Source organism: Loxodonta africana, chromosome 25, assembly GCF_030014295.1.
Source record: "Loxodonta africana isolate mLoxAfr1 chromosome 25, mLoxAfr1.hap2, whole genome shotgun sequence".
NCBI classification, from domain to species: Eukaryota; Metazoa; Chordata; class Mammalia; order Proboscidea; family Elephantidae; genus Loxodonta; species Loxodonta africana.
The window spans coordinates 34,296,602-34,309,543 of NC_087366.1; the positions used below are offsets into that span (position 1 = coordinate 34,296,602).

At 42.4% G+C, this 12,942-nt stretch overlaps 1 protein-coding gene across 1 annotated transcript in view; it reads right to left on the reverse strand.

Annotated features, from left to right (window-relative positions):
• Positions 1-12,942, reverse strand: part of PCNX2 (pecanex 2) — a 360,142-nt gene that overhangs the window by 30,298 nt on the left and 316,902 nt on the right. The window contains exons 27-28 of the mRNA XM_064276483.1: positions 6,657-6,890; positions 4,263-4,375 (exon numbers count right to left, since the gene is read on the reverse strand). Coding sequence (XP_064132553.1) covers positions 4,263-4,375; positions 6,657-6,890 — 347 coding nt within the window. The remainder of the gene's footprint in view (positions 1-4,262; positions 4,376-6,656; positions 6,891-12,942) is intronic.

A 12,942-nucleotide genomic window follows, 5' to 3' on the forward strand; every position in this document is an offset into this window, starting at 1 on the left:
AGTATTTTCTAATTTCCCTCATGCTTTCTTCTTTGACCTACTGGTTCTTTAAGAGTGTGTTGCTGAATTGCCACATATTTGGATACTTTCCAATTTTCCTTCTGTAATTGATTTCCAGCTTCATTCATAAATAACAGCTGCCATCCAGTTGATTTGCGGCACTTGGTGACCTATGTGTGTCAGGGTAGAACTGTGCTCCATAGTGTTTTCAATGGCTGATTTTTGGAAGTAGATTGCCGGGCATTTCTTCTAAAGCACCTCTGGGTGGACTTGAACCTCCAATCTTTCAGTTAGCAGCTAACCATGTTAACCATTTACACCACCCAGGAACTCCAATATGTAAATAGCCCTAAAAATCAGTAAGCACCCAACAAAAATGGATAAAGCATTGTCTTGGTTATCTAGTGCTGCTATAACAGAAATACCACACGCAGATGGCTTTCACAAAGAGGAGGTTATTCTCTCACAGTAAAGGAGGTTAAAAGTCCAAATTCAGGGTGTTAGTTCCAGGGGAAGGCTTTCTCTCTCTGTTGGCCTTCTGATCAATCTTCCTCCGGACTAGGAGCTTCTGCACAAAGGGACCCTGTCTAAAGGATGTGCTCTGCTCCTGGCACTGGTTTCTTGGTGGTATGAGGTCCCCCCTCTCTGCTTGCTTCCCTTTCCTTTTTATCTCTTGAGAGACAAAAGGTGGTACAGGCCACACCCCAGGAAACTCCCTTTACATTGGATCAGGGATGTGACCTGAGTAAGGGTGTTACAATCCCACCCTAATCCTCTTTAACATAAAATTACAATCACAAAATGGAGGACAACCACACAACACTGGGAATCATGGCCTAATCAAGTTGATACATATTTTGGAGGGACACAATTCAATCCGTGACAAGCATATAAATGGCCAGTTCTCAGAAAAGAAATTTAAATGGCCAATAAACATGTAAAAAGATCCTCAGCTTCACTATTAATAATGGATATAAAAATTCAAATAAGAATGAGATATATTTTTTTACCCAGGAGACAAGAAAAATTAAAAATATTGAATATCCAGTAATAGTGAGGGTATGGCAAAATACTCTTGATAAGAGTATACATTAGTATAACCTTTTTGGAGAGCATTTTGACTGTGTCTATAAAAATTATGTTTTAAAATTTTTTGGAGCTCTGGAACCATTATTTTGGAAGCAAAATTATTTATGAAACCCTAAAATATAAAACATAAAGCACAGCTTCTTTGGTTGAAGCAGATGTGGGGCCCTCTCAAGCCCCAATCTCTTCCTCACAGTGTGTTCCTCCCGGCTCTGCACAGCATATTCAACTAAGTTCCAGCTTCATGGACTTCAGATCCCAAACCATTGCTCTAGGGGAGCGTGTAAAACAAGTTACCTTTTGTAAGACAGAGAAGGAAATGAAAGCACTGTGTAGCATTTTACTATGATATGGGACTTCTCAGTAAACTGAATCAGTGTCAGAGACTCAAATCTTTTCCTAGAATAGCAAAAATATTATTCCCAGATTTATCTCATCACTGTGTTTGGAACAAGTAGAGCTGACATTTAGTATGAGAACCTATTTGAAGCAAAGAAAATCCCAGCAAAACAAAGTTTTAAAAAAGCAGCTGGTAAGCATGCTCCTAAATCAAAGCAAAAAAAAAAAAAAAAGTAGACCAAGAAAGAAACACTTGGATCAGGAATATTTGACCAAGCTACACAAAGAACTAAAAAAAAGGAATGTTTGAAAAGATCTTAGATATGACCTCAAAGAGTAAAATACTGGAAATACTTGTAGCATTCATTTGAAACTTGTAAAGAAAAATTTAAAATTTATAAAGAACTTCAAACTTATCAAAGAGACCTTGTTATAATCATCTGCCTAAATGCTATGAATATCTGAAGATTCACTTCATTATTTCAAGTGTAAAATCCTATGAAGCTCTTCTCTTTGTAAATACTGTTCTCTGTTTACAGATTAAATAAGGAGCCCACTCGACTGCTCTGACAGGGATCACAATAGAGGGTCTCAGACAGAGCTGAAGAAAAATGTAGAGCAGAGTTCTAACTCACAAACACACAACAAAAGACCAGACTTACTGGCCTGACAGAGACTGGAGAAACCCCCAGAGTATGGCCCTCGGACATCTTTTTAGCTCAGTAATGAAGTCACTCCTTAGGTTCACCCTTCAGCCAAAGATTAGACAGGCCCATAAAACAAAACAAGACTAAAGGGGCAAAATAGCCCAGGAGCAAGGACTAGAAGGCAGGAGGGGACAGGAAAGCTGGTAATAGGGAACCAAGATCAAGAAGGGGAGAGTATTGACATGTCATGGGGTTGGTAACCAAGGTCACAGAACAATATGTGTACTAATTGTTTAATGACAAGCTACTTTGTTCTGTAAACCTTTATCTAAAGTACAATAATAAGAAAAAAAGATTTAAAAAATAATAATCAGGAGCCCACTGTATGAGCACACATCATACTCCTTTACAAAACCCATAAATGATTCTTCTGTTAGACTTTCAAACAACAATTGTATGTAGTCCCATTTGGCCATGATGGTTGTTGCCAGGGTCTAGTATAAGACTTGAGTCAGGCAGGAAGACAGAGAGAGGCTGGAAGACAGTTAGCTTCTCCCTTGAGTATTTTCCTATCGTGGGTATTAATACAATCCTTTACATATAAGTCATTTGGCCTTGTTCACATGTGAAAAATATTATAAAATTCTGAGGTGTAGGAGTTGAAAGAGTAGCTGATGTTACAAATTCTAATTATCCTAGTTTCTTACCTTCCCCTCTTGGTGACTCAAGTCTACTGCCTCCAGAAAGAAATAAGAGGAACTGCCAACTCCAACACGCCTCCCTTTATCAAGTCACAACATATAATTTATGATACTTTTCAACTGCTTGCCTCCGCTGATGACGCACAGCCACCCCCTTCAGGAAAGGCATTCAGAAGTACAGTCAACAACAAGGCTCTCTGGACTTGTTAACATTCACCTAACTGCCTGGGGTGGTAAGGGCTGTTAAACAGATAGAACAGGGGTGTTTGCCCTTAAGAAGCTTGTGATTTAACTGAATAACACAAAACTCACTCAAGTCAAATATCAGAAGAACTCCTTTTTCAGAGCACCATATGGAAAGCACAATACAGACATATCAAAGAAAGTCCAAGTAGAGGGAGAAGCTGAGGGGCAGTTAAAGGAGGTTCCTAGAGATTCTGACTGTGGTTCAGTAGTAGGGTCTTGAGCATCCATTTTTTTTTAAAGCTCCCTGCTTCTTTATCATCCCCAACCTTGGCCACACACTGAAATCATCTGGGGAACTTTAAAAAACACTGATGCCTGGGCCTACCCACAGGGATTTGGATGTAACTGATCTGGGCTGGAGCATGACCTGGTCGTCAGGAACTTTAAAGGCCCCTAAAAAAAAAAAAAAAAACTTTAAAGGCCCCTAAGGAGGTGTTAACATGCTACTAACCAAGGAAATTCTCATGGGCAGACGGGAGTCCAGAACCACTGGTGTCAGATGTCAAGGGACTAACAGAAAGGTATGAAATGACCACTGATTTGGATCACTCAAAGGTGACCAATGAAATGAGTAAAAGCAGTTTTGTAGATGTTGGGGAACCAGAAGGCAAAGGCAAGGCAGTGGCAGCTATAAGCAGTTTCATTGTGAGTGAAAGTCCAAAAGTTCGTTTGTGAGTGAAAGAGATGATCTGAATGACAGAGGGACACCACAGGGCCAGGAGGGAGTTTAATTTTTTGTTTTTGCTCTTCAAGAAGAGAGATCTGGGTTATTTACAGAGGGGATGATCCAGTAGAAAGAGAGTTTGAAAAACAGGAAAAGGGAAATGCCATTAACCAAAGTGTCTTAGAGACAGAACAGGGTAAGGTCTAGACTAGAGCACAGATGTGAGGGAACGGGGACTAACATTTACTGAGCATCAGCTTTGCTAGGTACCAGGCCAGACACTGTGTAGGCATGATTTCAATTAATCTTCCCAGCAAGTCTTCAAGGACCTATACCTAGAATCACTGCATCTTGACTGTCCCATATTAATGATATTTCCAAATTCACTACTCCAAAAGACAGTAGTGGTCAAAAACACTTGTGGCAGCTCCAACATGATTTATCATGGAAAGAAGTATAGGAAAGAAGTATAAGCAGTCCAACTTTAAAATAAAGGAAAATATTGAAAAAATCTGTTGAAAAAATGAAAATATTGGTGCCTATACTGTTCTAAGAAATCCCAGCTGTTTCCCCAGGTACCTGAGAGCCATATTGTGAGCTGCAGTTCCCAGAGCTCTTCTCCCCAGGATGCACAGAGCAAAGGAAAGAGTCACCAAAGGAGAGTCCTCATCACTGTCCAGAGTCTTCGAAGGCTGAAAGATGAGGGGTGGCAATTCAACTTTCATGCAGGCTCCAGTATCCTTTTCATGACCAGTGGGATATATGGTTGCCCACCAACATTTTCTTCCTCTCACGTTCATTGGGAAGCTGCTTTCCCATTGACAGTGCATGCCTTTGTGACTATTTGAAACTAAAAAAAAAAGGGGGGGGTGTGCCACAAATTACTCTATCTACAGGGTATTGTATGAGGTGTGTGCATTTTTTTGGTAGGAAAAATAGAAATTCTGAAAAAAACTTTTGGGGATGCATATGTTCCAGTGGACTCAGGGAGACTCTGGAGGTAGAATTAGTGGGACACGGTATGTCCCTCTGGACTGTAAGAGTAGATTGTGGGATGGGGGCAAGGAAAAAAATCCATACTACCTACCAAAAATGCAACAACACTCAATGATTCAGTGTGCTTCCATTAATGAAAACACATGGCATCAACAAAAAAATTCAAAACAGAAAATAATTGGGTTTCAAAAGGGATATGTACCAACTAAACCCTTAAAGAGTCTGAGGAGGCTTTTTTAAGTCAGGTGTTACAGTTAACCAATCCCCTCTATGGAAACCCTGGTGGTGTAGTGGTTAAGAGCTACAGCTGTGAACCGAAAGGTTGGCAGTTCAAATCCACCAGGTGCTCCCTGGAAACCCTATGGGGTAGTTCTACTCTGTCCCATAGGGTTGCTATGAGTCAGAATTGATTCGATGGCAACGGGTAGTCCCCTCTATAATAATCCCAAGGATAGAGAACTGTCTGCTTCCTTAAACTATTTCTCTTATGCTTAGACTTGGAAAGAAATAAAAATGGGGAAGCTATTTTATGGGAGAAAAGAGGTTAAGATGTGCTTTGATGATTTAATTCCCTACAACTTTGAATATGGCCTTTCAGTTCATGACTGTAAGTCAGAACTTATAGTCAACCGAATGCCCACTTTAACACTCCCCAGTGTAGGAGAAAGACACAGTCTAGCAAGAAAATAAGAAATAAATATATATGAAGCAAGTTAGAATGAGGGTCTTGCCTTCTCCCTATAACGAAGAGTCCTTTGACTTGACCATAAGTCCGCAATCAACTAAATTAAAAAGTTTGTCCAAAGTCAGCTTATTTTAAAACGGAGTAAGAGGGTAGCGTGGAAGAAATCTAAAGTCATAGTATCTTTTTACCAAAAAAAAAAAAGGAACTATTTCATCCACCAAATGAGGAACAAGGAGGGCCATCAAAGTGGTAGCTAGGAATATCAGTAGATGATTGGAATATCTCCATCACCTGAAGGGTCCAAGCAGGGGTAAAGATGGTCAGCACACATTTGCTCTGGTCTGTCTGGAGAAAGCAGGTTCTGCCACCTCCTTGTTCTGCCACCTGTTTTCAATCAGTCACAAGCATGCCAAGGACAACGGCAAGTGTCATGGTTGGTTTCCGTTTCAACAGGACATACCATGTCCTGTCTCAGCTGCTAAGGAAGTTGTTGTCAATAGAGACCTACTTTCTCCATCAACCCCACATAGATTCAGCCTTTCAAATATTATTTTCTTCCCTTCTCTCTTCCTCCTTTCTCTCCTTCCCCATTTCTTTTTGTAAGCTACCACTGTCCTTGTTTTCTTTTCTGAGAAGTAGGATTCACCTCCAGATGGTCCTCAGCAACCGAAAAACATGGTACAAGAGAAACAAATAGGGAAGTAAGCGGGGCCATCTGATGGTTAAGTAAAATCCGCATGTCCATGATTGGATGTGTTCACAAATCCTCCCGAAGACTTTCAGCACAGGCACACTGTGCAGCAATCTAAAGATGAAATTTTAAATGAAGAAGTTTTCAATGTTTTAAAGTGAGTATAGGGGCCTAAAGGAGCCCTGGTGGTGCAGTGGTTAAGAGCTTGGCTGCTAATCAAAAGGTCAGCAGTTCGAATCCACCAGCTGCTCCTTGGAAACCCTATGGGGCAGTTCTACTCTACCCTATAGGGTTGCTGTGAGTCAGAATCCACTAGACCGCAATGAGTTTGTTTGTTTCTATAGAGGCCTAAAACATCACTGACCCTGCAGCACAGCACAGAGGGCAATGCACCTTCCATGCTGCTCATTAGAGACACAATGTGTTAATTCTTCCAGTTAATTGTGCTGAACCATTAAATAAATGTTTATTCAAACATTAAGGCCTTTTCTCCCCTCTACTTTATTATAGTTCACCAGGGAATATAAGAATGAGATAGACTTCACAACAGTGTTCCTTGTTTAAAATCTCACATTCAGTGTCCCCGCCCTCCCCTGCCTACCTCTTGTTGCTTCCGTGCACAGTACTGGATCCATTCTAGGTAAACGTTGCAGTAGCTAGCCCTGGTGATACCCTGAAGACACGGCACGTAGTCATCGTCAACGTTAATGCTGAACATTGCGAGGTCACGCTCAATGTAATGCCATTTGGCAAAAGGCTGCAGGGACTTCAGAAGTGACTCGTTTTTGATCCAGGAGAGGAGTTTGGGGGAAGTGACCATATAGTATATTATACTCTGCAGAGAAAAAGCAAGGGTTTGAGCCCTCACAGCCATTCTAAAGCCAGAGAGGTTTTTATTTATTAGATCTCAGAAAGTCAATCAATCTCAGGAAAGTATGAGACATGGAATCTCCACATGTGGTATCATTTGTATTTCCTGCTAGATTTAATTTAGAAAATCCACTTGAGACATCTTAAAATATAAGGGTCAGTGTAAAGAAGAGGGAAGTTAAAGAATATATTAACAGAACCTGAGAGGACAGAATTTTCATGGTGAGAAAGAAAAACAGAGAGAAGCACAGAGCGAAGGAATTACTGCAGGTTCTATTTATGCCAGGCCAGGCTGAGTCCAGCTTCGAGAGAGGGTGAAGACCCTCTTCCAGAGCCCCAACCAAAAGCCACTGAATGCATTAAAATGACAGTTCCTATGGAAAGTATTTATGATGTAAAATCATTGTAGCACACACACACACACATAATACTGGGTGCCCAGACCTTTGACATCAGTAACATGCTCAAAAACAACCCATGTTTTCTCCTTCATGAGACATTACACTTATGAATACCCACTGGGGAAAACACCCCCCTCAGGCTTTACCGTGGAGTCACAGCTTTATTGAAAGCCATCTTGTAGTTTTCAGATGAATTCATCCTTCAAAACACCGGCCTCGGCCTCAAGGAGAAAAATGCGGCAGAGAAAAGGAAAATCCAAGCTTGATATAGGCCCATTGGCCATTGAATCCAAGTGCCCTGCTGGAAGTTACTTCCAGTGTTCACTGCATTTCCCTTGTGGCAGAAACGGGAAGGTGGTTCTCAGTGCTCCTGCAGAATGTGGACCAGAGATGCTGCTACACTTCTCACCTTGAGATCACCAGCGACAAATGGGGGCGTGGTCTAGGTGGCAGGGAGGCCTCGATGTGTACTTCTGTTAGAATCACTCACTTAGTTGGGGGGTCTTCCCTGACTTAAAGCACACTTTTTTTCCATAAGAAAAAAAAGAAAGAGACGCATACTGACGTGGCCCTGGATAAAGGCTCAGGTGACTGGAGCCTCTGAAAGTGAGGGGAGAAGAAGCACCCTGACAGGGGGCTCTCACTCTTGCTCCACACTGACCCTTCTCTTTGGCTGTGAAGTGAAATCCGAAGATCTGAGGTCTCTGAGGTGTCTGGTTTTGAGGTAATTTCAGGGGCCTGAGCAAGTGAGGTACTGACGCACAGGATCTGTGAACATTGGGAGACAATTGCAAATGCCTGACTTAGCTTCCCTCTGCTGTCAAAAGAAGGCTGCTCTTTCCTCCTTTTGGGTATATTCTTTTAGGCTTCACAGTCTGCCTGCCCTCCATAATGGAGAACAGGGCAAATGAAGTCCGCAGACAACAAGTAGAATTCTGTAGTTCACATGTTCTCCAATCCTGTATCACAGCACCCTGAGCAAACAATGGTTGGCCTTAAATATCCCTTCAATATAAGGAGGGAGTGAGAGAGGAGGTAAGGAAGAAGGAAAGTGGAAGGGAGAGAAGAGGGAAGGAAGGAGAGGTGGGAAAGGAGAGAGGAGGGAAAGGAGGGAGGGGAGGGAGGGAGGAGGGAAGGAAGGAAGGAGAGGAAGGGACAGATGAAGGAAGGAGGGAGAGAGGGTAAAGGAGACAGGAGGGAAGGAGAGAGTAAAGGGGAGTGAGAAATGAAGGAGGGAGGCAGAGACAGAGAGGTAAAAGGAAACAGATTGGTGGGAAAGACAGAAACACTAATGATGTCCACAGCTCATCATTGCTTTGAGGCTTAAAACGAGATGATGTATATGAAGAACCGGGCACATGGTACGTGAGTCAGGAGTGATAATAACATCATACCTGTGGCCCTCATCCCTTACCTCCTCCACATGTAGGGTGGGCTGGAGGGAAGTAGCATCAGCCAGAAGAGGTCTGGAGCAGAGCAGTAGGGGTTTGGGTGGCATTAGCGGACAGGAGACAGCTGTCTGTGTTAGCCACCAGAGCACATATCTAATATCCAAATGTACAAATTCTGGATCCGGAGGGTTTCCCACTGTCCATGTGCTGGCCTGGTAACTTAAAGCCTCCATGAGGTAAACAGTTTAAGTGGCCACATCAAAGTTAGATGCAAAGGTATAATGACACCCAGCATCTGTGACTTTAGCCACAGGCACTACTCTCAGCTAAGATTTAAGATTTAAGAGGGGAAAAGAATACACTGTTCTCCCTAGACATCTGGGACTAGCAAACACCCAGTCTAGTTTTTCCTTATATGTCCTAATCACATGCACCAGATAGAAATAACAAAAAAATCAAAAGACAAATGTTTACCTTTTGCTTAGGACCACAGTCTTGTGGGACATCTTGGTCAATTGGCATAACATAGTCTATGAAGTTTATGTTCTACATCCTAGTTTGGTAGGTAGCGTCTGGGGTCTTAAAGGGCTGTAAGCAGCCATTTAAGATACAACTATTGGTCTCTACTCATCTGAAGCAAAACAGAAAGAAGGAAATCAAAGACTCAGAGAAGAAACCTGTCTATAGAACCAAATGCCTACACAAACCAGAGCCTCACCTATCCAGAGACCAGGGGAACTAGGTGGTGCCCAGCTACCACTACCGACCACTCTGACTGGGGCCATAATAGATGGTCCCACATAGAATGAAAGAAAATCATAGAACAAAACTCAAAATCTTAAAAAAAAAAAAAAAAGGCCATATTTACCGGACTGGCAGAGACTGGGAAATTCCTGACTATCACCCTGAGATGCCCTTTAAACTTTAAACTGAAATTACTCTTAGAAGTCACCATTCAATTAAATAACAGATTAGCTCATAAAATAAGCAATATTACCCATGAGTACTGTGCTTTTATTTAAAAAAAAAAAATCATCCGTTTGAGACAAAACAGTCAGCATTTACCCTAAAGCAAAGATGAAAAAAATCATCCGTTTGAGACAAAACAGTCAGCATTTACCCTAAAGCAAAGATGAGAAGATCAGGGGTGGCAGCGAAGCAAGAGTAATGGAAATGGAACAACCAGAATGGAAATGAGAATGTTGACAGAATGTGAAAAATGTAACCAATGTAACTAAACAATATGTGTAGAAATGGTTAAATGGGAACCTAATTTGCTGTGTAAACTTTTCACCAAAAACTCAATAAAATATTGAAAATAAAAAATCATGGGGGAACTACTTTTGCAAGAGGTGTTCTGGGTGGTACAAGCAGTTTGCATTCGGTTACTAACTTAAAGGCTGGCAGTTCGAATTCAGCCAGGAGTTCTGCATATGAAAGGCCTGGGAGTCTGCTTCCATAAAGATTATAGCCAAGAAAACCCCCTGGAGCAGTTCTATTCTATATCACATGGGGTTGCCATGAGTTGGAATCGACTCAATGGCAACAGGCACCTATGCAATATTTCTGTAGCTCTAAAGCTGCCCTTAATTTTTTTTTTTTTAACGTGGAGAAGGCCTAGGTGGTAACATTAGCTCCAAAAAAAAAAAAAAACTAAATCATACCTGTTGCCGTTGAGTCGATTTCGGCTCATAGAGACCATAAGCTCAGATTCCGTCATTCCAGCAGGGTTAATGCAGTCAAGTAGCCCCCAAACTTGTCTCCCATCCCCAGTCTCTTGCATATGGCTAGTGGAGTGCAATGGGTTTCTCTTTAATTATGGCCTTTTTGGCCCTGGGTTTGTAGTTCTGCCGAAATGATTTGCTAGGCCACAATCTTGCAAAGAGATTTGACCATTTACTATACAACCAAGGTGCATAAAACCCTTGGGGGGATTGGGCAATTATTATGCAAATTAGGTGACTGTGACCTACCAAGGGGATTGGTCAGTTCGTGGTCTTGGTGGCGTGAGTAGGCTTACAAAAGGGCTAACCCCACAAACGTTGTGGGTGGGGGCGAGACCTTCTTCATCAAGTAGAAGAGCCAGGAGCGGAGCACGTCCTTTGGACCCAGGGTCCTTGCACTGAGAGCCCCTTAGACCCAGAAGACAGAATTGTAACAATAGAGACAGTGAAAGATGGAGCAGCAGCAGCATGAGCACCAGTGGCCCAAGACAGCAGGAACCAGGAGACTGGCATGAGATGGCTGCCAAGGAGCAAGAGAGCTGAGCACCTTTGGGCAAGAGGCTTGCTGACAGAGTGGGGTGCCTCCGAGCACTTGTTCCTGGAGCTAAAGAGTTGTAACACTTGCCCGAGCAGGGCACAGGCCAGAGGCCAAGAGGAGGGCCTGCTAGCCTGGCCTGGAAGCACGGCCTACCTGAGGGGCATGGCTGAGAAGGGGCTGAGAACTGTCCTGGTTGGTAGCTATCCTGATTGACAAACTGATCCTGTTCTACGTTGTTCCTGCTACCTCCAAGTTAATCCTGATCCTGAAATGTAGCCTGTTACTTCCCTAATAAACCCCGTAGCTGTGTGTGGACGGGGGTGGGGGAACGGGGAACTTACCTTCTGACTCATTGCTAGGGAAGAGCTAACCCTAAAACCGATGAAGTCATATTAGTTAATAAAGACTTTGAATCCCAGTGGTTAAAATTTCTTCTAGGCCTGGTAAAATCTTGCAGTGTGAACTTTGAATCAACTGCGTAACCTTGGCCCAATCTCAGTGTTCCCACGCTTGAGGAGAACCACAGAGCTAACGCACACTTCTCACCAGGAGCACCCTAAACCACCCCAACTAATTCTTAGCCATGCTCCACTTTCACTTTATTTAGGAAGAAATTCTGTCATGGAGACATAGTCAACGAGCAGCATGAAATCCCAGAATCTGCCAGAATGGAATGGATTCAATGATAAGTAAAACAGGACAGTAAGGTGGAAATGAATTTGACAGAATATAACCTGAACCACGGTGTGTGCAGGACCCCTTCTGAATTATTTCAGTATATCTGGCTCCGACAGCAGGGATTCTCCTGGTTGCTCATTTTAATTGCAGATCAGCCTATTCTATCAGACAACCGACTCTAGGTAGGGGCCCTGGCAGGCCGGCCAACATGACCGGATTTTTCACGCTGCATTCTGCAAGGTGAGTGATAAGCCCATCTCCCTCCTGAAAGAGCTAGGCAGAAACAATGGCAGCAGGCATGTCAGGCACTGGCAAAGGCTGCTTTCTTGAATGCTAAGAGGTTTTCAAACACTCGTAAATTGAGAAGAGATGGAGAATGCACCAGGGAAAATCTCAAGTCCTCAGGAAGGAAATTATTTCAAATATATTCATAGAGGGCGGAGGAACTGACCCAGTTTATTGAAAGATTTTTTAAAAATCCTTTTGTGTAAAAGGAATTATTCCAAGTTTTTCTTCTTTTTCAATTTGCCTGTACAATAAAAAGCAATAAAATAAAAAAGAATGAAACTGAACTCTTGAAGTAATTCAGAGCTACAAAGTCAACTTTGTTCATCAAGTAACCAAGGCCAAAGAAGAAAATATTTGTTTGCATTACAAAAGACTGTTTCATCTCTTTTAATACCCACTCCATCCTCCTGAAATTTTATCTAACTCTATCATGGGAGAGGGAGTCACTGGGTGGTACAAATGGTTAAGACACTCAGCAGCTAACTGAAAGGTTGGAGGCTCAGTCTGCCCAGAGATTCCTTGGAAGAAAGACCTGGTGATCTACTTCTGAAAAATCATCCATTGAACACCCTATGGAGCACAGTTCTCCTCTGACACACATGGAGTTATCATGAGTTGGAGTCAACTGGACAACAACTGATTTTTTTGACCATGGGAGTAAGTGGCAGTTCTGACTACCCCTTGCTGAAAGGTAGGAAGATGTATGACTGAGTATTGTATTTACAGAAACGTCATGTGAATGAGGTTGACACTGCTAATGTGAATTAATGAGGGTGGCATCAAGTGGCCTCTTTGGTCCAAAAATCTCAGTCCCTCTGAGCTCTGATTGGGAATTAAGAATATTCTGTTCCTATTATGCACAAGTATGTCTGTGGTTCTCAAATTTGGTTGTATATGAAATTACTTAGGAAATTTACTTAAAAATATAAGTCCTTGGGCCCCACCCCAGGCCTACAGAACCAGAATTCTGGGTAAGACATGCAAATCTGTAGCAATC